The following is a 21,790-nucleotide window of genomic DNA, read 5'->3' on the forward strand; positions in this document are numbered from 1 at the left end:
AACACGATTTATGTGGGCATTCGTCTTGAAGCAAACATAGGTAATAATTTAAGACGTAAAAGAACATTGACAATAACAATACTAATTCATTTTTGAAGTGAAACTTCTTTATCGGGGTTGGGAAAAAATTTTGTGTAACATTTTTTCGTTACGCGTGACATTTTTCCATTACGCGCCATCTTTTTCTTATCCCTACCACGCGTGATTCGACGATTTTGTATTTCTGTAAAGATGCTTATAAGTAGTAAATTATTTTTTGAAAAATAAGGTCATAAAGAAGTTCTTACGTGTGTACACTAGTACACGCACACATTTTTTTTTGTTTTATCACTACCTGAAAACCCTGTTTATCTTAGTCCCAAATGCTAATTATTTCTCTAAATAATTTTTACATAATTTTTTATGCATTTCTAAAGGCAAATATTGTAATTATTTAAACTCAAAACAGATCTATGCCAGGAGACCTATTTTTTAAATCTAGTCAATAGCTAGAGACCTAAAGGAAGGCACAGGTGCAATATTATTATTACTTGACTTATTTTTCTTCTCAGTTGGTATTGCTCTCCATAATGTGTCGTCCATTAGTTCTTTCCTAGAAAAATAAACATTTTTTTAGTATTAATGATTCTAAAATATGGGAAAATATAGTTAATTTTCAATGACAAAACAATTTTTATGTTCATATAGTCGACAAAAACGTTCGTGTCGTGACGTCACGCGTCAGTTATAAGGGTTGCGCGTGCCATTGAAATGAATCATCGATAACCGGGACCCCCAATTTCGGTCGCTCACAAAACTGATTAAAATTATTAAAAAGTTTAACCTGCTTTATTATACGACTCGGCAAACTTCACTCCGTCGACATTTGCTAAGACCAAATCATATTATTTAACGCTGCTGTAGACAACAGGTTTTTAAACTGTTATTTACTTGACATTTTTCACTAAACCTATATTTATAAATTCTTAAAATTACATATGCTTATAAAACTTATTCAGTTCCAAAATGTTGTGAATACATAATATTATGCAAGGCAATAAATAATTGTTTTAATTTCAAAATACCCATAAAAAAACTTTCCAATTCTTCTAAGATTTTTGCAATTATACCTTTTACTCATAATAATAGCGACGATATCCTTATTCTGTTCAGCCATTGACGGTCGAGTGCCGCCATAGTCCGCCGGCAAGTCCGCCTTGTCGATAAAGTTGAACAGCGTTTGGGAATTCGGCGGGTGGAAGTGTATCTACAAATAAATAAATTATATTAGGTCGTCGTTTCAGGCTTTTCAGGATGTCCAAAAGTGGACATAGGCCTTTCCCAAGGATTCGCGGGTCACCATTCGAGAACCTCTCTGTCTTAACGGCCATCGATTCTGCGGCAGCCTAACGCCACTTCAACTGAGGGTCAGCGCATATATAGCGGAGCACAGCAAAGAGCATTTTTCATTGTCACTACATAGTATAAAACAAAGTCGCTTTCTCTGTCCCTATGTCCCTTTGTATACTTAAATCTTTAAATATTTTTAATAGATAGAGTGATTCAAGAGGAAGGTTTTAGTATATAATTTATTAGGTTTTAGACAAAGCGGGCGAAGCCGCGGGCGGTAAGCTAGTTATACTATAATCGAAAATGTCCCCTGTCCAGAGTTACTCCATTTTGAGTAACTCTGACAATGACATCTTATAAATATCTATTGGACCCAAATACGGCTAGGCCTATAATAATACGCAACGTATGTTCGCGGTTCTACAGAACGTCTATGGATAAAACTGAAAAATCAAGATTATTTTTTTTTCTACGTATTTTTCCAGGATAAAAAGTATTTTATTTTACGCCCAGGATAATAAGGTATAATTATACCAAGTTTCATCGAAATCGAACCGGTAGTTTTCATGTGATGTCTTCACATACAGACAAAAATTTTTTTAATCACATATTTGGGTTTGGTATCGATCCAGTAACACCCCCTGCTATTTATTTTTTCAATATTTTCAATATACAGAATTGACCCTTCTACAGATTTATTATATGTATAGATTTCGAATTATGTAAAAAAATAAAAAAGGTCTTCGCTTTAGTAGTAGGACTATTAAATTTCTTACCAATTCGGTGATTTCTTTCTTCATAAACGGTTTAAGGAGTCCAAATATTTTATCGATTGTCGAGGGCGCATTTATTAAATGCACTTGCTTAAGTCTTATCGGCATTGCATCCTAAAATATCAAATAATTATAATTTATTAAAAAATACTACACAAAAAATTATATAACTATGGAAATGAAAGAACATCAGTCAAAGTATAAAGACAAGGGCACGCTTCAGATATAATTTTTACTAAGTACAATTTTGGACAATTGGAAAAAAATTGCTTGATATGACTATCTCCTTTTTATCAAATTCTAATAATCTAGGCATTTCATTTCATTAGGTACGGTGTACTACAAGAATATTAATTGAGTACGTTTAACTTTAAGAAGGGGATAACATGTCAAAGATCCACTGAATATTACCTAATGAAAAAACTTTTAACATACAAAATAATGGAAAGTATTGCAACATGTTCACTCACCTCTTGATATTTGGATAATTTCTTAGCTACAGAAATATTGAATTTGGTCAAAAACTTCAAGCTGAGGTCCTTTACGTCTAATATGACTATATCTGCGTCTGGGAACTCGGAGTTATGAAGAAAGTATGCGTCTGAAGCTAGGAAGAAATACCGAGCGTCCTTCACGTAGTCGTAGATCTCTAAGCCTGGGTCGTTTAATTGCCACATCCAAATGTATTGGTTGTTTGCTGCTTCGATCTGCGCTAGGTTACTGTAATGGTAGGATTTTTTACGATTTTTTTTTTAGTTTTTTGTTAATAAAAATATATTTTATGCTTTTTACTGGTATAAGTACTGGTTTAAATACCAGTAAAAAGCATAAAATATATATTTGGGTATCGTATTGTTACACGATTTCATGTTGATAATGAAAAACCTCATACAAAGCCACTTTTGATTTATCTACCACGAGAGGTAAGTAGTTTATTAATAAATTGAATGTAATATTTTATTAGTCTACGCATCAAGGAATTAAAAAAGACAAAAAATGGCCCTTATAAATTAACTTTTCAAAAAATAAACTTATGACTTACAAAATACATAAAATGGTCCTTTATTTTTTTCTTAAAGTTTAAAAACAAAAAAAAACTTACACAATACTCATAGTTTTCTGTATTTCCGCGGACATAGGGTCCCGATTGTTCAGTAAGTCCGCGCAGTTCAGTCGAATGTTCAGGAACGATTCTACCGCCGCTTTTGCTTTGTCCACATCGTAGTAACAGCTGTGCACGAAACGTAGTAGCATTTTGTCCTCTGTAAGTGTATATTTTTTCATTATAGCATTTCATGCAAGTATATTATAGGTACTTATATATTTTATACATAAAAAAAAACAATTAAAAATATAATTTTTTTCTACCCTCAATAATGTTTGATTAATTAAATCTTTATATATAAAAATGAATCGCAAAATGTGTTGGTAAGCGCATAACTCGAGAACGGCTGAACCGATTTCGATAATTCTTTTTTTATTATATTCCTTGAAGTACGAGGATGGTTCGTATGTAGAGAAAACGTAAACATGTACCACTGGCGAAGCCGGGGCGGACCGCGAGTTGAATATAAAAAATACACCCTCTAAATTCTCTTTCCGACTTCAAAGTAATTTCCATTTCATGAAAAGGATTTAAACTACATAAATACCTACTACTTAATACAAAATATGTAATATTTATACATAATGATATATTATTTAAAGGTAAGGGATGTTGGATGGAAATGGTTGATTTGATTGTCCACAGACCACGGACTCCGAAGAGAGATCGTTAATTTTTCAAGGCAAGTTTTTGGAGGTAGCTGTAGTAGCAGAGGCCAAGGTAATCGGAAAATCATGAAGCGCGACAAGAAGGGAAACTTACAATACAAACAATTTAAGAATAAATGATGAATAAGTAAGTTGGATGTATCTAAATTCATCTTGAATAAAATCTATAATGGATCCTCTATGAGAATAGGACTCTATTATAGCTTTATTTTACGCGTTATTAATTGTGTTTGACTATAAGATATTCTTTAATACCAAAATTATGAACCGATTAACCTTCGTAATGAATTAGAATCAATGAGGAAACGCGTTAAATTTGTAAAAAATACTAGACTAACGGTCAAGGACTTGCTGATAATATTACTTTATATCTCATTAGTCCGACATATATTTCCTATTCATTAACGTAAATTCGTCATACTATCAAATTCACGCCATGATTCTTTAATATTTGAAACTAGCTGCTCCGCGCGGTTTCACCCCCGTGGCTCCACTCCTGTTGCCCGTAGCGTGATGAAATATAGCCTATAACCTTCGTCGATAAATGGGCTATCTAACACTGAAAGAATTTTTCAAATCGGACCAGTAGTTCCCGAGATTAGTGCGTTCAAACAAACAAACAAACAAACAAACAAACTCTTCAGCTTTATAATATTAGTATAGAAGTATAGATATCTTAAATTAGACTCTACACATACATATAATTATTAAATATGCTTTCAGATATCAGTAGCTGTTTTAATTTTATTTTTTACAAAATTACATTTGTATATGGCTCCTTATAAATATATACCTCAATGTAATAGAAACAAGGTGAGCTGTTAATCTTAAAGTAAACCTCTGAGAATAATCCGCGAGACTCAGAGATCGCCGGCAATTAGAGCAATTGTAATAATTATTATTGCATTACAGACAACCTTGTGAATCACACATGATGTGTTAAAGAGATAACATGGGTTTTAGAATCACGTGTCTAACAAGAGAAAAAATAAAACTCTCTAATTAAATATGGGATAACGTGTAATTTACTAGTATCCTACTACATATAAGCTACTTATATTATCAACGCGATAGTTTGTGACTATATATGGATGTTTGTTAGTCTTACAAGCAAAAACAGCTTATCGGATCTGTATGAGATTTGGTACAGGGATAGATTATAGTGTTATCAAAATAGGAACATGCAAATCCCTTTTTACCTGATAGAGATGCAAACGTACAAACAATATAATGATAAACAAAATGACCGTTCATATATGCTTAGTTATAATATTAATAGGATTCATAATCTACGATAGATTATATGCAATACACCGATAAAGGTTTCAAATAACATCCGAGTTTCAAGGTAGAGTGCGCACAACGCCTCACAGCAGTGGTAAACTTCCGTTTATGAACTCTGTTTATAAACTACCATTTTATCCTAGTGATATTATAAATGCGAAAGTTTGTGAGGATGGATGGATGGATGGATGTTTGTTATTCTTTCACAATTAATGTTGGTATGTAGGTAGCTGAAGACCCAGAACAAGGCTTAGGCATTTATCCCGGAAATGTCACAGGAACGGTAACTATGTGTTTTTTTTGTAAACGCTGGCAAAGACGCGGGTGGAAATGTAGTTTGGCTATATATTTTTCTAAGACGGCGGGATCAACTCGAACAATTTACAAAAGACTGGTTTTCTAGACAAAATACAAATACAATACTTGGGTACAATATATTTTTATATATGAAACCACAGACATATATTAATATGAAACCATAGTCTTATCACAGGTCTTATCTTTTACATTAATTAATAATAATAATGAACTTTGGAAAATTTTATATTTGTAATTGATGCATTTCTGTTTATCGTTCAATTACATAAACAGATAAAGCATTTTGGAAAATAGATGATTATAATTATTAAAAGAGATTAGTTATAAATCAAGACCCCATTAATAATAATGACATTTTTTATCTTATCCCGTATCATTTAATTAATTAGGGCTGTAGTTTCTAATAAAATAAAAATCTATACTATAATTTTACAATACTGACGAGTTTGTTTGTTTGTTTGCGCGCTAATCTCAGGAACTACTGGACCGATTTGATAACTTTCTTTTGGTGTAAGATAGCCCATTTATCGAGGAAAGCTATAGGCTACATGCATAATATTATCATCACGCTTTAGAGTTTAGACCAACAGTAGCGGAGCAGTGGCACACGGGTAAAACCGCGGGGCACAGCAAGTAAAAAAATATAATTCTGGGTTTTGTATTAGTATGATGGCAACTTTTTTAGAATCGCAAGGGCAGGTCGGCTGTGTATTATAAAATGTTGATAGCCTTGACTTCTTTCATGGTCGAAATCAACAACTTCCTAGCTATTATGCTATTCAATTTAACATATTCTATTAAGTATTATTTTAGTCTTAGTATGTATTTTCTAACTAAAACGGTTTTGTAATTTCGTAACGAACAAATTTTAATATATTTGAGGAACTTCACTTAAAACTAAATTATGAAAATTATCATATTCTAACCGTACCCGTGTGCTTTTTACCGTGAAAACCGTAGTCGTATGTAAATTCTATGGTAAGATTATGATATACTCGGATCTATAAATAATTCGAAAGTTATTTGTCTGTGAAATAATTATAATGATATATTTTATAAGTTGCTCCGTTATATTATATGTACTAGATTTCCGCCCGCGGCTTCGCTCGCGTTTTCAAAGGAAAACCCGCATACCTAGTTCCCATTCCCGTGGTATTTTCGGGATAAAACCTATCCTATGTGATCCAAGTTACCCTCTATATGTGTGCTAAATTTCATTGTATGTAATCGGTTCAGTAGAATTTGCGTGAAATAGAAACCAACACACAAACATAATATCCTCACAAACTTTTGCATTTATAATATTAGTAAGATAGTAACTAAGATAAGATTTTGTATTGTATAAATTTTGGGTCGATGAAAAAATAATGTTCTACTATACGCGAATAGAGCATGTTTTTAAATAAATAATTTTTCACATCCTTCTACTGCATAATATTTGGAGCTATTTATATATTTTTATATTGCTTATTATACCAATGTTTCATGTATATTATTTAAATAAATAAATAAAAAATGTTTTAAGCAAAATTTAAATCAATACAAATTATATTATCGAAGATTAATGATTCTATCTATCTTTGTACATATTTATATTATTTTTTAGAGGACAGCTGCTGATCATAAGAAATATACTTTTATGGCACATTTTGCACGCCTCATAAGCGAAGCGTTGAGGTGGGTACTACTGTCACTTCGCGCAAAACATCTGATTTTTCAAACTTAAAATGTCTTTATGTATCATACATTGCACTTGTAAGATAATACATACACACACATATTAAGAAAAAACACTATTTTTAACGTTCATGATATTTTTGATGTCATTTTTGTTATTTAAACTAGTTAAAAAACAGTTTAAAAAAGTTCTGTCTTGGACGTCCGTGTGTCTGTATGTGCGGATCCTTTTTCTTGTTAACACGATAGCGACCGAAATACTTTACTAATCGAGTCTTTTTTTTTCTCTTACGCTTGAGTATGCTCAGGAATAGAACCCTTTCATTTTTCAGGGTCTGATTCGATGTGGTTTAATTGTTATTAAATAAACAAAAATAATAATTAATAAATATTTATTAAAAAAAATTATGAGGCGTGCACTTTTGGATTTTCCAAATTATTTTTTTATATTATATTGCCATACAAAATATAAACAATTTGCACATCTACTCAATTACGGATTTAATATAGGAGTGACAATTATTTGATAAACAATAATGCAGGATTATACTCTTTTGCGCTGCATTAAGTATTAAAAAATTAAACTGAATAATGCTACTTTTGGTGTTATTAACACTTATTTATTTGATTTATCGCAAGCATACTAAAGTATATAAATACATTTATAAACAAACCTAAAACATCAGAAAGTTCAAAGATGTGCATTGTGCATGAAAAATACGTACCTAAGAAGCCATTATTGGGACGCTTACCATTTACACCTGTATGCTATGCCTGTATGATATGTAGCTTCTAGGTCTATTATCTAGATACTTAATTGATATTGTGACATTGTTTAATACAGGAAGCGCATATATTATTATATATTACTAGCTAAGCTCCGCGGTTTCACCCGCGTGGCTCTGCTCCTGTTGGTCTTAGCGTGATGATACATAGCCTATCTACCTTCCTCGATGACACCTAACAACACATCTAACACCGAAATAATTTTTCAAATCGGACCAGAAATTAGCAGTTCCTGAAATTAGCGCGTTCAAACAAACAAACTCTTGAGCTTTATAATATTACGGTCTTACTAATAAAATGTTTCCCATTCGCTATGCAATGGATTAGTTATTGCAATAACCTGTCTTGTTTTTATGATTGACGTTTCATGTGAGCAAGAGCAGGACACAGCTATGGTAGAAAATGGTAGAAATTTGTCCAGTTTTTAACTTTTTATTAGTAAGGCCGTTAGTATTTAGTACTATAGAGTATAGATATTAGACCGGGAGATACTGACACAAAATTTCGAGTCATTTGTAACAGGATGGCGGTTCTACAGGGGTCTTAGTACGCAATGACAAAAAGAAAAATGATGGTGTGAACGCTGGTACCGGTGGGTTAGTCGCGTGGGCGTTAGTCGAACTCGTCGGAAAAATAGCGAAAGTCAAACGATTTGTAACACAAAAATTTTAGAATTTACCGATAGCCCATAAAAAAGAAGTAGGCGGTAGTGTCATGCCATACTTTTCCGGTATGACTTACAGCCCGCCATACCGACGCGAATGTGTTGATTTAAAAAAAACAATTATTCAACCATTTGTACCAAGCTAACTTTTGCACAGGTAACCATCGTCGTGCAGCCATTTACGAAAATCGCCATGCCATACTTTTCGGACGATTCCAAATGGTCGCCATACCGCCGAAAATCTGCAAAATTTTTTTATTTCGCCTATCTTTTTGTACCAGTATTGCATTTGGCTTTTTGGAGAGTATTTGATAAAATGTGACCATTATTATATTTGCCATACTTCTAGTAGGGGGAAAAAGTGCTGTCATACTTGAAAAATAAATTTATTATTAATTTATATAAGTGAAGATTTCCAACACCTAGATCTTTGAAATTTTGTATTTATATTCGTTGATCCTCAAACTTACAGGAAAAATAAGTGCCATACTGTTACAAATCGTTTGACTTTCGCTATTTTCCGATGAGTTCGACTAACGCCCACGCGACTAAGCCGCCGGTACCAGCGTTCACACCATCATTTTTCTTTTTGTCATTGCGTACTAAGAACCCTGTAGAACCGCCATCCTGTTACAAATGACTCGAAATTTTGTGTCAGTATCTCCCGGTCTATATATAAGTACAAGCTGCACTCAGTCAGCAGTGGTTTCGCCCGCGAACGAATCCGCGCAAAATCAAGTGAACGCAGAACGAGTTACAAACACATCCATCCGATCCTCACAAACTTTGCCATTTATAATTTTAAAAGTATTTTCATTTTTATGCGAACGGGAAGTTTTCAAGGCTTTAAAAATATATACAAGCGTGTTTTTACGAGTTTGTTTATTAGAATATGACTTTATTGTAAAAAATGTTGTACTATTCATAAGAGGTGCTAATTTATTGATTTTATGGGCTTTGCGAGGAATGTTTGAAAATAATTTTCCTTAATGTTAAACATAAGTACCTAGTATATTAATTATTACCTATATTTTTCGGTAGGTGCGGCTGCTGGTTCAACCAGCTTCTCATCTCATCGATGTACTTCGACGAATCTTCCAGTGCTTTGTTCTCCGACATTTTTTATTCTGAAAAAAAAAAACATTTTTGTTATCACTAATCAGTAAGCCCTTCCTATTGCTTGAAATACAATTATAAGTGAATAAAATAATGTCTAAGTGTTTCTATTTCTTATTGAAAGTGACTAACAAGAAAATACGGATTAGAATTTGGATTGTCCGATTTATTATGTTTTTTGTTTGCATTTAGGTACTTAAATTCAACATAGTTAGATATGGAATTTAATATTATGTAAAATTTTGAAAAATGAAATAGCTCACTAATGTTTGTTACTGTTAATTGTATATACTTAAGTTGTCTTTTAATTTATATAATTATACGTGGAGGTTAATATAAATACACAAATGGAAATGAGCATTGAAATAATATGAAGAATATGAACGTGTAGTATGTGGCTATTGTTCATTAATAGGAAGCCATAAGGAAACAAATCTTTCACGATTTAATACCCAATAATACATGATTGCACATTATTTTTACTAAGTATAAATTGCATTATAGATAGCGCACGTTGATTGCAGCGTTTGTCAAGTTTAAGATGGTGAATTTACGTAAAATTATATCTATTCATATCAATAGTTTGTGCAACGATAGTTTTTCGTAATACCTACCCATGCACCATGTTATCTATACTAATATTATAAAGCTGAAGAGTTTGTTTGAACGCGCTAATCTCAGGAACTACTGATCCGATTTTAAAAATTATTTCAGCGTTAAATAGCCCATTTATCGAAGAAGGCTATAGGGCTATATAAATCATCACACTAAAACTAACAGGAGCGGAGCAATGCGGGTAAAACCGCGAGGCACAGCTAGTAATAATTATTACCAATAGTATTGAATAGGTACCTACGTTTGTTTAAACTTTGAACTAATTATTTTGATATTTTATTGCTCAAAATATTCAACCTAGTTGTTATTATCATCCAGCGATGATGATGATGGGAATTCCCAAAAGATAGTTTCCTATACAAAGTGCAGGCACTATGTATAGGAATACGATTTTAAAATATCAATCCAAATATAAATAATTTTTCAAATCGGACCAGTAGTCTTCTTCAAACTCTTGAGCTATATACCTAATATTATAGTATGTATATAGATGTATGAGTACAAGCTGCACTCAGTCATCACTCATCAGTGGTTTCGCCCGCGAACGAATCCGCGAGCAAAATCAAGTGAACGCAGAACGAGTTACAAACACATCCATCCTCACAATTTCACAAACTTTGCCATTTATAATATTAGAAGTATCTTCATTTTTATGCGAACGTGAAGTTTTCAAAGCTTTAAAAATATATAAGTAGGTACAAGCGTGTTTTTACGAGTTTGTTCATTAGAATATGACAACTAATTATTTTGATATTTTATTGCTCAAAATATTTAACCTAGTTGTTATTATCATCCAGCGATGATGATGATGGGAATTCCCAAAAGATAGTTTTCGGATTTTAAAATATCAATCCAAATTAAAAAACAAAATTTTACACAATTTTTTTTAACTTGACCTTTACAATTCATTTTATCTAAGAAAATAGACCGTATAACAAAGCGTTATCTCTGCCAAATCATCACCGTGGTCACATAATGTTTCGCGATTGGTATACATATTTCATTATACATTATACATTCAATTATTATGATAAATAATAGGTTTAAACAGTGACATTATTTATTTTATTTTTCTACTATTTTTTTTTCTACTATTTTTTTTGCAGATATTTTAATAAAAACACCGACATTATAATATGTAATACATATTATCCAGCGGATACCCATATAAGTTCATAGGTACAATTCTATCTTTACTAATTACTTATTGATATTAATTACATCATGCAGCTTATTGTATCTCCGATAGTCATTTGTTATTCTTATCACAAACGATTAGCAACCTATAAATCGCTAACAATGCAATCTTATCTAATGACTGAGGTACCTACATAATAAAATCTTATTTTTATAATTTATCTTAAAATATTGCAGTATTTGATTATGATTATATAATGTTGGTACAAATTGGTTTACTTAATGATCTAAGGGTTTACCAGACACCTCTACTCATGCAATATTCGACATACGTTTTTCACTACATAAGTAGAAGCATTAAAAATAATAATTATTATTATTTTTTATTATTATAAAGTGACAAAGCCATTTATTTTACTTATTTACAAAAAAAAACTGAGCTAATACAATTCGGGACTAGTTAGGTTGTTTAAATATTATCTAGCGGTCTAGTGTGTGACTATATTATGTACCTAATTCAATTAAAACAATGCAGGTACCTATGTTTTCTGTATAAAATATTTAAGTAATTTAACTATTTAGTAATCTCTGGTAATGCAGTAAATAATACATCTCAATTGGTAAATTGTCTACTAGGTATTTGACAATGGTTATAGCTAATGGTGTAGATATCCCTAATTATTGTCTTTGCATCTAATTAGGCTTTGACGTATCATTATCAAGACACATCATCAATCCCCATAATTCCTATCTAAAGTATACATTTTTATGTCGTTGTTATTTTAATCAATTGAAACATGTGTTATTAAAATACCTACTGTGGTAGTGGAAATTTTCAGATTGTATAATTATTATTATCCGACAGTTATGTCATAAAAATACAACTCGAAAGTACTTGTAGGTCACTAATCTTATCTTTTAGTACACATAGGATTCTCACGATGTGCGAAGATCTGGGTAAATACTAAATATAGCACAAAATGTAACCAAGGTTTAAAATTTTAACTTCATATTTATATCTAGGTACCTAACTAGCTGCCCCAGCAGACGTTGTTCCACCCCGTTGCCCCATTTTCGTGCGTTTTCCACATTAGAACCTTCCTTGGTCCTTCGAAAACGGCTATATATAAAGTCGGCTATTTTTTTAACAAACACGCAAAAAATTGCCGAATTTATCGAGCCCTTCTCGAATTTTACGATTAGCAACACATTAGACGAATCCTTTTAATTATAAAGACAATATAATTAATTAATGATGTACTTATAACTAAACAAAAGAGAAGAGATAACTATAACACGTGATTAAAATAACGATAGTTAAGTACATTTGCACAGTATTACAATAGGTATATTTCGTATATTTTTACATTTTTTGTAAGTACGCGTGCACCGATTATAGATATTGTACCTACCTAGTTAGATTAAATTACTGATGTCTAAAATATCATAATATTTTTATCATAATGATGGCTGGTTAATTCATCGTATCGTAAAATAATTTGGAAAATCCAAAAGTGCACGCCTCATAATTTTTTTTTAATAAATATTTACTAATTATTATTTTTGTTTATTTAATAACAATTAAACCACATCGAATCAGACCCTGAAAAATGAAAGGGTTCTATTCCTGAGCATACTCAAGCGTAAGAGAAAAAAAAAGACTCGATTAGTAAAGTATTTCGGTCGCTATCGTGTTAACAAGAAAAAGGATCCGCACATACAGACACACGGACGTCCAAGACAGAACTTTTTTAAACTGTTTTTTAACTAGTTTAAATAACAAAAATGACATCAAAAATATCATGAACGTTAAGAATAGTGTTTTTTCTTAATATGTGTGTGTATGTATTATCTTACAAGTGCAATGTATGATACATAAAGACATTTTAAGTTTGAAAAATCAGATGTTTTGCGCGAAGTGACAGTAGTACCCACCTCAACGCTTCGCTTATGAGGCGTGCAAAAAAGTTCGTCGTATTGTTTTGGTTTAAACGTGGAAAATAGTGTTAATAAAATAGGTACTTAGGTACTTGAAAAGATCTAACTAACTGTTAAAAAATCTAGAGAAAAAATACTCTAAAAAGAACCTCCGTCTTTTTTAAACGTCAGTTAAGCATAGTATGACCCATAAGTGCCTTGGTCCCAAATTTACGTACTCAAAAAATTTGAACCGCTTAATCCGGTTTGGAAGACTGGTTTTATGACCACTGCATCAATTACAATGAAAAAATACAACATATGTACCTATCTACACAACAATACTACATTACATTCATTTTATGTTTCCAGTAAGTGCATTAATTTAGTCTCTGTATCTTTAAAATAAAAAAATAAAACAATATTTAAAGCATTTGATTCAGAAAAGCAAAAAAAAATCAATAAAGATTTCAAATTGTAGAGTTTTGCGTGGGAATAAACCTATGTTGGAAGTTTCTCACATTTCTTTTTATTTTGCTATTTTAATACAATAATTGTTGTTGCAGTTATAAGTGGGTAATATACAACCAGATTTCTTTTTTAATCAACTAGTAATTAATAACAACGTCGCTATCATTATAGGTACATATTATATTATTATTTATTATGATAAATAGATTTTTTAACTATGTAGTACTTTTAATAGAGGCATGTATAACTTGTTTTTATATTATACATTCATAATAGGTATCTACCATGTATTTAACCTTAGACTATAAGTGTACAATTATTAATTGCAACTCACAATAATAAGAGAAAAATATTCACCAAGTACATGTTTTATATCGTTTCTAAGATTAAGACGCAGTTGTTTATTGGATACGTTAAAATATATATTTCCTGTTGCAAAACATTATTAAACGACACGAGGAAAAATTACCAAAAAATGTCATCATAAACCCTTTATTATCATAAACGACTGCATTACTTGATGACTTCCTCTTTTTCAATACTTGGTTAAATTTATTTATAATGGTTGTTAGTTGTTACATTACAGATATCTAACAATACCTAGGTACTTCCTACGTTTCTCGTATAATAGCATTATTCTAATAAGATCCAACATCCCACATTTTTTACTCTAAAATTACTTATCTGATTTATAAAAAATATGTAGCGGTCTATAGTCTTAGATACATAGCTTAATACATAATTCAATTCATTTCCCGTTTAAAGTTTAAATTAACAGATGAAAACAACTCACTTAACAATCGAAGTCCTTTGATCAAAACTGAACACTTAAATAAAATATATCTATCACACACGTTTGAAGGCCAGCGCGTATTCACGATAACTGGTGGATTGGACCTTGCTAGTTGGTGGCGTTGACGTAACAACTCAAAGTGTCGCCTGCGCGGGCGCAGATCTATACAAGTATACACTCTTGCTCTTGTGTCTTGGATCAATTTATCAATACTATGTGATACTATGCCGTAGTGCCGGTCACTCACATTCGCACGGACATTTGAAAATTTATTTAGCCTACAAGTTCGCAAACATTCGTACATTGTGCGAATGTTTGTACGCAAGTGGAAACGCTACAGCGTTATCGTGGTCGCGACGCGGCCGCGGGCGCAATTAATAAAACTATTAGGATACAGGTGCTAATTATTAATAGCGATTAAATATTTTGTGGCTATTTATTTTTATTTTATTTTTTGAGCGATAGTAACTTCTAGTGGTGACAAAAATATTTTTTTTGAGAAATGTGAACCGATTCCGACCGAACCGACGTATCTAGTCGCTAAAGTAGCCAGGAATTTATTGAATTGTAGTAGTATTGTTTTACGGAAGGCTATAGGTACTGACTACCTACTAATCGTTATTAATTATTTTCTACTGATTTTCTGATGAGCGATAATATCCTCAACCAAAACAAAAATTATATTTAGGTAATATGGTAAATGGGAAGCTTTGATACGCTATATGACCACATGATTGAAAGGGATGAACTAAGTACTATCTACAACAGCTTTCTTAAAATATATTTAAAACTGTTTCAAATTCAAATTTATTTCTTACGCAATTAGTAGAAAGTAAAAACCTACATTATACTTGAGTGACCGTATAAATATTTACTATATTTTTTTATATACCTGAGCTGAGATGGCTGGAGTGTTAATTATATACTAAGTTAATATACTATATTAACAACTAGCTGCGCTTCGCGGTTTCACCCGCGTAGCTCCGCTCCTGTTGGTCTTAGCGTAATGATATATAGCCTTCCTCGATAAATAGGCTATCTAACACCGAAATAAATTTTCAAATCGGACCAGTAGTTCCTAATGAGCGCGCATCAAACAAACAAACTCTTCAGCTTTATAATATTAGTATAGTTAGATACAAACCATGACAATCTGAACAGGTATGGTTTATTCCTTGCATGTAGCTACACCACTGCGGATCCTTGCAACTTGGTCTACGGGTTATCAGTTATCACTTATCACTAAGCTTATTGCTTTTCGAGCGATCGAGCGACGATCGCAGTAGTTATACCCTTATACGCCTGAAATTTGACAGAAAACAATTCATCAGTAATACCTAGTTACTTTATCTTTACTTAGAGCGGGCTCCAAGGAGATGTTCGTTTGCATAAATAGCGGACCTAAATCTGACTTCTGATATATATTGTATAGATCCCAGACATCCTATAGACAGATGTTGCCAACCAGTTTTGTGGTCCCCTTCCCGCACCCCGGTAATTAAATATGGCATACAAAGAAAAAAATAAACATTTCCAAAACATGCCGCGTGGGGTATCAAATGAAAGAGCTTATTGAGTAGATCACGAATATATAGCATACTATAACATTTCTTACACTTTCTCTAAGATTTTTTTAGAAAATTTACGAAAATGGTCCATTTTTGAGTTAACTTTAAACCACTATAGATTGAAAACTCATGAATATCTTAATCTTAATATCTTAATCTTAATCTTAATCTTAATACTATTATAAAGGCGAAAGTTTGTAAGGATGTATGGATGTATGGATGTATGGATGTATGGATGTATGGATGTTTGTTACTCTTTCACGTAAAAACTACTGAACCGATTACAATGAAATTTAGCACACATATAGAGGGTAACTTGGATTAACACATAGGATAGGTTTTATCCCGGAAATCCCACGGGAACGGGAACTATGCGGGTTTTCCTTTGAAAACGCGGGCGAAGCCGCGGGCGGAAATCTAGTATAGTATAAACTTGAAAATATACTCGCCATCTTTGAATGCTCCCCCCACTCCCCCATGCAACTATTTCACTGTACGAACTATTGAATCGTAAACAATGGACTATTGTTAATTATTTAAAATAATAATTTAAAAAATATATTCATGTGTTTTCAATCTATAGTGGTTTAAAGTTAACTCAAAAATGGACCATTTTCGTAAATTTTCTAAAAAATCTTAGAGAAAGTGTAAGAAATGTTATAGTATGCTATATATTCGTGATCTACTCAATAAGCTCTTTCATTTGATACCCCACGCGGCATGTTTTGGAAATGTTTATTTTTTTCTTTGTTTGCCATATTTAATTACCGGGGTGCGGGGAAGGGGACCACAAAACTGGTTGGCAACATCTGTCTATAGGATGTCTGGGATCTATACAATATATATCAGAAGTCAGATTTAGGTCCGCTATTTATGCAAACGAACATCTCCTTGGAGCCTGCTCTAACTTATTTTATATATTAATATACTTAGGAAAGAAATGATTTCATGTTTGTTTGTTAAGAATTAATTAAAAAAAACTATTGTGATTTCAATTCCTGTGCATCACGATCAAATCGTTCCGATTTATGTTTTGCGTTATGCTTTTTGTATACTTTTATGTTTGTTTTTCTACCAATGAATGGTACATCTTTACCGAATCGATATTTACTATTAGCATGGGCGATTGGATATATTTTCTCATAACCTGGGTAAGGCGGAACAAAGTTTCTCTGTCTACGGAACAAAGGGTGTATTCACATAGGTAGGGGAAAGGGGCCTAAAGTGGGCACAGAGCCTAAAGAGGGCACTCAGTATAGTATCGGAATTTTAAATAATGGCGCGCGCGCGACTCGTGAGCACGATCCCCACACCCCTCCCACCTCGCGGCAGTCGTTGGATTCGCCTGCGAGCACGCATTCACAAGCTGAAACAAATAAATGTTTTTCGACGATTTTTGAAAAATATTGCAAGGTATGTAATATGTGTTCTTTTTATTTTGGTGTTTACAATCCTTTAACGAAAATTTGTTAGTTATTAAGTGGCTATCTGGCCATATATTGGTTCCATAAAAATCCACGTGTCTAAAAATTTTGAGGTAGAATTTCGTCTGAACCTTTCAAATGTCGAAAAAGGCAAAGCGGGTAGGGTAAAGCGGGCACGCGCCCGCTTTGCCCCGTCCGCTAAAATGTTACATTCTTTTGTTAATTTGCTTTTTCCTTTCAGATGACCGCTTATGACCGTCGTAAATATAAGCGTAAAACTTCACAAGCCTCATGGCAACGCTCAACTATGCAGCAAACAAAACGAGAAGTGCAAGAGTTAGGAAAACCTGTCAAAAAAGTAACAACTAAATATGGGATTCCAAGAACGACATTGCAGACATCTTAAATTGGGTTCGTCTAATGTAAAGCTTGGTAGGTTTACTACTTACCTACTGTCTTTTCTACGGAACAAGAAATGGAGCTTTTGGAATACGTATTCCACATGGACTCTTTATTTTACGGGCTGTCTAAACAAGAATTTTTGGAACTTGTATACCTGCCTATTACATTATTTTAGGATTTATAAAAAAAAATATATATGAAATAATTGTATCGCTTATTAGAGACTAAATAATGATAGACTGTAAACAGGGCGTTATTTTTTTAAATATTATTTCAGATATATCTGGAAATATTGTACCTAAAAGTTTAAAGCTCCTAAGAAGTTCCTTTGCTTCATATATTCATTTAAAAATAATTGTATGACTGTTTGAAATACATAACTTATAAAATATTTTTGTGTCTTTTACTCTATTTATTATTGTTTATATTATTTGTGGCTGTATATTTTGAAATCTACTGTTTAAATCCAGGCATGCCCGCTTTACCCAACTACTGCCCGTTTTGCCCCAAACGAAAGCCCGCTTTAGGCCTCCCCTTCGGGCAAAGCGGGCAATCGTAGGCTTTTAGTAATCTGTTAATAATTATTATATACTTTAACTTTTGACAAATTTAACTACTTAGCATTCAAAAGTATTTATTAATGGAACTTTTGGCTAAAAAATAAATGGATTAACTTCTTTTCAAACTTCATTTTTTTTAATTTTCCCGTAAGGTGCCCCCTTTGGGCCCATCTCCCCTATATTATTTGTGACGTTTTATCACGGTGGAATACTACGCAGAAAAAACAGTACAGGATGAAGTGCAGAATTGTGACCAGAGTACTTCCGATTATATTAATAAATATTTACTTCCATAAACAGTGAATTTAATTACAGTCCTGACTCCTGCCAGACGTGTAACCATGTAGGTGCAATTACTTTTCTTATGGCATTCAGCTGATCAACATATTTTTTTTTAAGTGGGCCAAAATCGTGCCTAGTTAAAAAATATCGCAATAGATTTGTACAGTACTTAGTTTAGTAGTTAGTTCACCGACACTACCCCGTTTTTTATGCGAATTCGGAGTTATGCGATTTTACTTGCTGACCGCCGCACATCATCAAAAGGGGAAGTAAAAAGACATTTTAACCCAACAAGACTCGAAAAATACTGTATTTGGATTTAAAAAATTCGTAAAATATGACTTTCGAAAACTATAATAGCAAAGTTGCATTTCCACTAACGCAAATCCCAATTACGCGCGCGCGGCTATCGCTTGGGGATCCGAGGGATTTACTCCGAGCCCTGAGGTTTATTACTGTAAGTACTGAAATTATTAAAATAAATCGTATGCTCTGTTTTATATTACATAGGACGTTCGAGATATTTTGCTGTAATTTGGAAAATATGCAATTCGTTTTATAGGTTCATACTAGTAATTACATATAATGATTTAAACAATTAAAAATTTAACAAGCCAGGAATTAATGGAAGTGACGACAATGACACAATTTAAGTTTTCGCTAATATATAACTAATTACTTTTACGTAACTTATAAGATGAAATGATTATTAATAACTAGACATCGGATTATATGCACTAACAAAATGCCAAAATATGCATGCAAATATGCACTAAAAAAGGCCGAAATATGCACTAAAAACGACTGATATGCCTAAAATATGCACAATACAAAATCAAAAAACCTTTATTATTTTTATATATTTAAATCAAAGATTGTGCAAAAACAGTGAAATTTTATTGAAATTAAGTATTAGTCCGGGATACATCGCCCATTTTTGCAAGTGATTACTATCAAGCTAATTTTTCGTGAGTAGCTTTATTTTGATGAGATGCTCAATAATTTCATGAACGAAACTCTCGATTGTGGTAGCTTACAGAAGTATCAAGGATAAATTTTTTTGATTTGACGGTTCTCAAATATTTATTACGCAATTTGTAGGACAATATGTCTGTTGAATTATTTAAGTATTAAATAAGTGAAAATAAAAAAATCAGCTGGTTACTAATCATTTATGATAACTTCGTTATCGATACACATTGGAAAGGGGGACTCTTTGATCAAACCATAGATTTTGTAGGACAAATATTTTTTCGAATAATTTAGATAATTATCTTGAGATTGTACAAAAAAAAACATTCAATTAGTAATTAATATTTGAGAACCATCAAATCAAAATATTTTATCCTTGTTTCCTCTGGTAGCTACCACAATCGAGAGTTTCATACATGAAATTATTGGGCATCTCATCAAAATAAAGCTACTCACGAAAAATTAGCTTGATAGTAATCACTTGCAAAAATGGGCGATGTATCCCGGACTATATAGTTTTAGTGCCAATATAGAATTAAGCATTTTTACCAAATTTTCGAGCACAAATTTGTGACGTTTGTCACCCGCGAGCGCAGTGTTGAAACCTTAGACCTTTCCGGGCTAAATCTAGCCTTTTTTTGGAATTCAACCCGTGTTTTAAGTTTTTAGCCTCAAAAGGGTAATCTAGCCCTATTTTGAATGGCTCAAAATTTACTTATAATGGAGCCCATTTTGTAATTTTTTGCCATTTTACCATGCCAAAATAGGGTTTGTTTACTCGCTGAGCGTTCTGATTGGCTAATAAAGGTTTGTCGACCAATCAAAACTCCCGCTACTTAACGAAATATGCACGATTGGGGAAAAAGGCTAAAATATGCACTAACGCCGTAATTAGAGAGTTTTATGCATTTGCATATGCAAATATGCAAATGCATATAATCCGATGTCTATTAATAACTAAACATGTTAATAATAAAAAAATATATCACCTATGATTGCATTTTCATTATATTTTACTTATGTAGGTATAACTTATGCAAAGATAATCTCTGAACCTTGATGTTAGTACAACCAAAATAATTACAAATTTTAAATGATTGAACATGAAATAAACATAGTACCTACCTAATAATAAATTTTCATCAATTACAAATAGTCGAGAAATTAATTAGGAATTATTATAAATATTTACCAATGGATATATATTACCTATGTAGTTTTTTTTTTATATAAGTACCTAGTTCATATATGTATAAGTAGAATATTATATTAAGTACCACTGAAAGACAAAGGAAATTATGCAGGAAAAGAAAATAAAGAAAGTATCACGCCTCTTACCTTCGCTTAGGACTTGCAATCTCATTACAGATTATGCTTCTTGCTGTAAAACATTAATAGTTACTCAATAGGTTCCTATTATTTTTGAGATTATTTTATTATGTTTTAATTTTGCCGCGCTCAGTTCATATGAAGCGCACTTTAGATGAAAACCAAACCAAAATATCGAAGAGAAGAATAAAAGATATCACTTATCAATAAGAAATAAGCCGAGTGGTAAAGGCGAGTATAGCTATCAAAATTTATTCGGTAATTGGAGAAAAACTAGGGGTAAAAATTGAAAATGTATATTTTTAAGGTTTAGGTTCACTGACATCTTTAATTTGACACATTAATTAAATGTGAAATGTCAAACCTTAGTGGGTAGTACACACAAAATCAGAAACACACAGTCTAAACAACCGTTATAAGTATCGTAAAATATGTGTTTTATTTTAAAGCAAAATTATCAATTTAGCAATATAAATAATAATAAATATAGAGTAGTAAATTATTAACATTACAATAAATCAATAAAAATTGTAAAGTGTTTGAACGTGATATCTTGAACGAATCCGTAACCAGTAATACCATTACCAAAAATGTAATTTT

General features: G+C 32.1%; 1 protein-coding gene across 2 annotated transcripts; it reads right to left on the bottom strand.

Moving 5' to 3' along the window:
- Positions 1-293: 293 nt before the first annotated feature.
- Positions 294-21,514, bottom strand: LOC149479992 (alpha-tocopherol transfer protein-like). Of its 2 annotated transcripts, XM_089707293.1 has the most exons (8): positions 21,200-21,514; positions 15,798-15,955; positions 9,630-9,731; positions 3,205-3,364; positions 2,573-2,822; positions 2,106-2,216; positions 1,110-1,246; positions 294-592 (listed from the first exon to the last, which is right to left on the bottom strand). In XM_089707293.1, the coding sequence occupies exons 3-8, from the start codon at positions 9,721-9,723 to the stop codon at positions 478-480; spliced, it is 867 nt and encodes a 288-aa protein (XP_089563419.1). In that variant the 5' UTR covers positions 9,724-9,731; positions 15,798-15,955; positions 21,200-21,514; the 3' UTR covers positions 294-477. The 2 variants fall into 2 exon arrangements, with proteins under 2 accessions (XP_089563419.1, XP_089563418.1); XM_089707292.1 differs by lacking the exons at positions 15,798-15,955; positions 21,200-21,514 and adding an exon at positions 14,654-14,766.
- Between the last annotated feature and the right edge of the window lie 276 nt (positions 21,515-21,790).

This window comes from Colias philodice, chromosome 19, assembly GCF_061535455.1.
Source record: "Colias philodice isolate Cphi_HAF_F1 chromosome 19, ilColPhil1 Martin Lab GWU primary, whole genome shotgun sequence".
Taxonomy (NCBI): Eukaryota; Metazoa; Arthropoda; class Insecta; order Lepidoptera; family Pieridae; genus Colias; species Colias philodice.

What these genes read in the sequence shown, in the direction of transcription:
- LOC149479992 (XM_089707293.1), bottom strand. Translation starts at nt 9,723, where the DNA reads ATGTCGGAGAACAAAGCACTGGAAGATTCGTCGAAGTACATCGATGAG. An exon ending in GCACCTACCGAAAAATATAG is followed by an intron (nt 3,365 to 9,629) that starts GTAATAATTAAT and finishes ATACACTTACAG; the next exon opens with AGGACAAAATGCTACTACGT. An exon ending in AATTATCCAAATATCAAGAG is followed by an intron (nt 2,217 to 2,572) that starts GTGAGTGAACAT and finishes TTGATATTTTAG; the next exon opens with GATGCAATGCCGATAAGACT.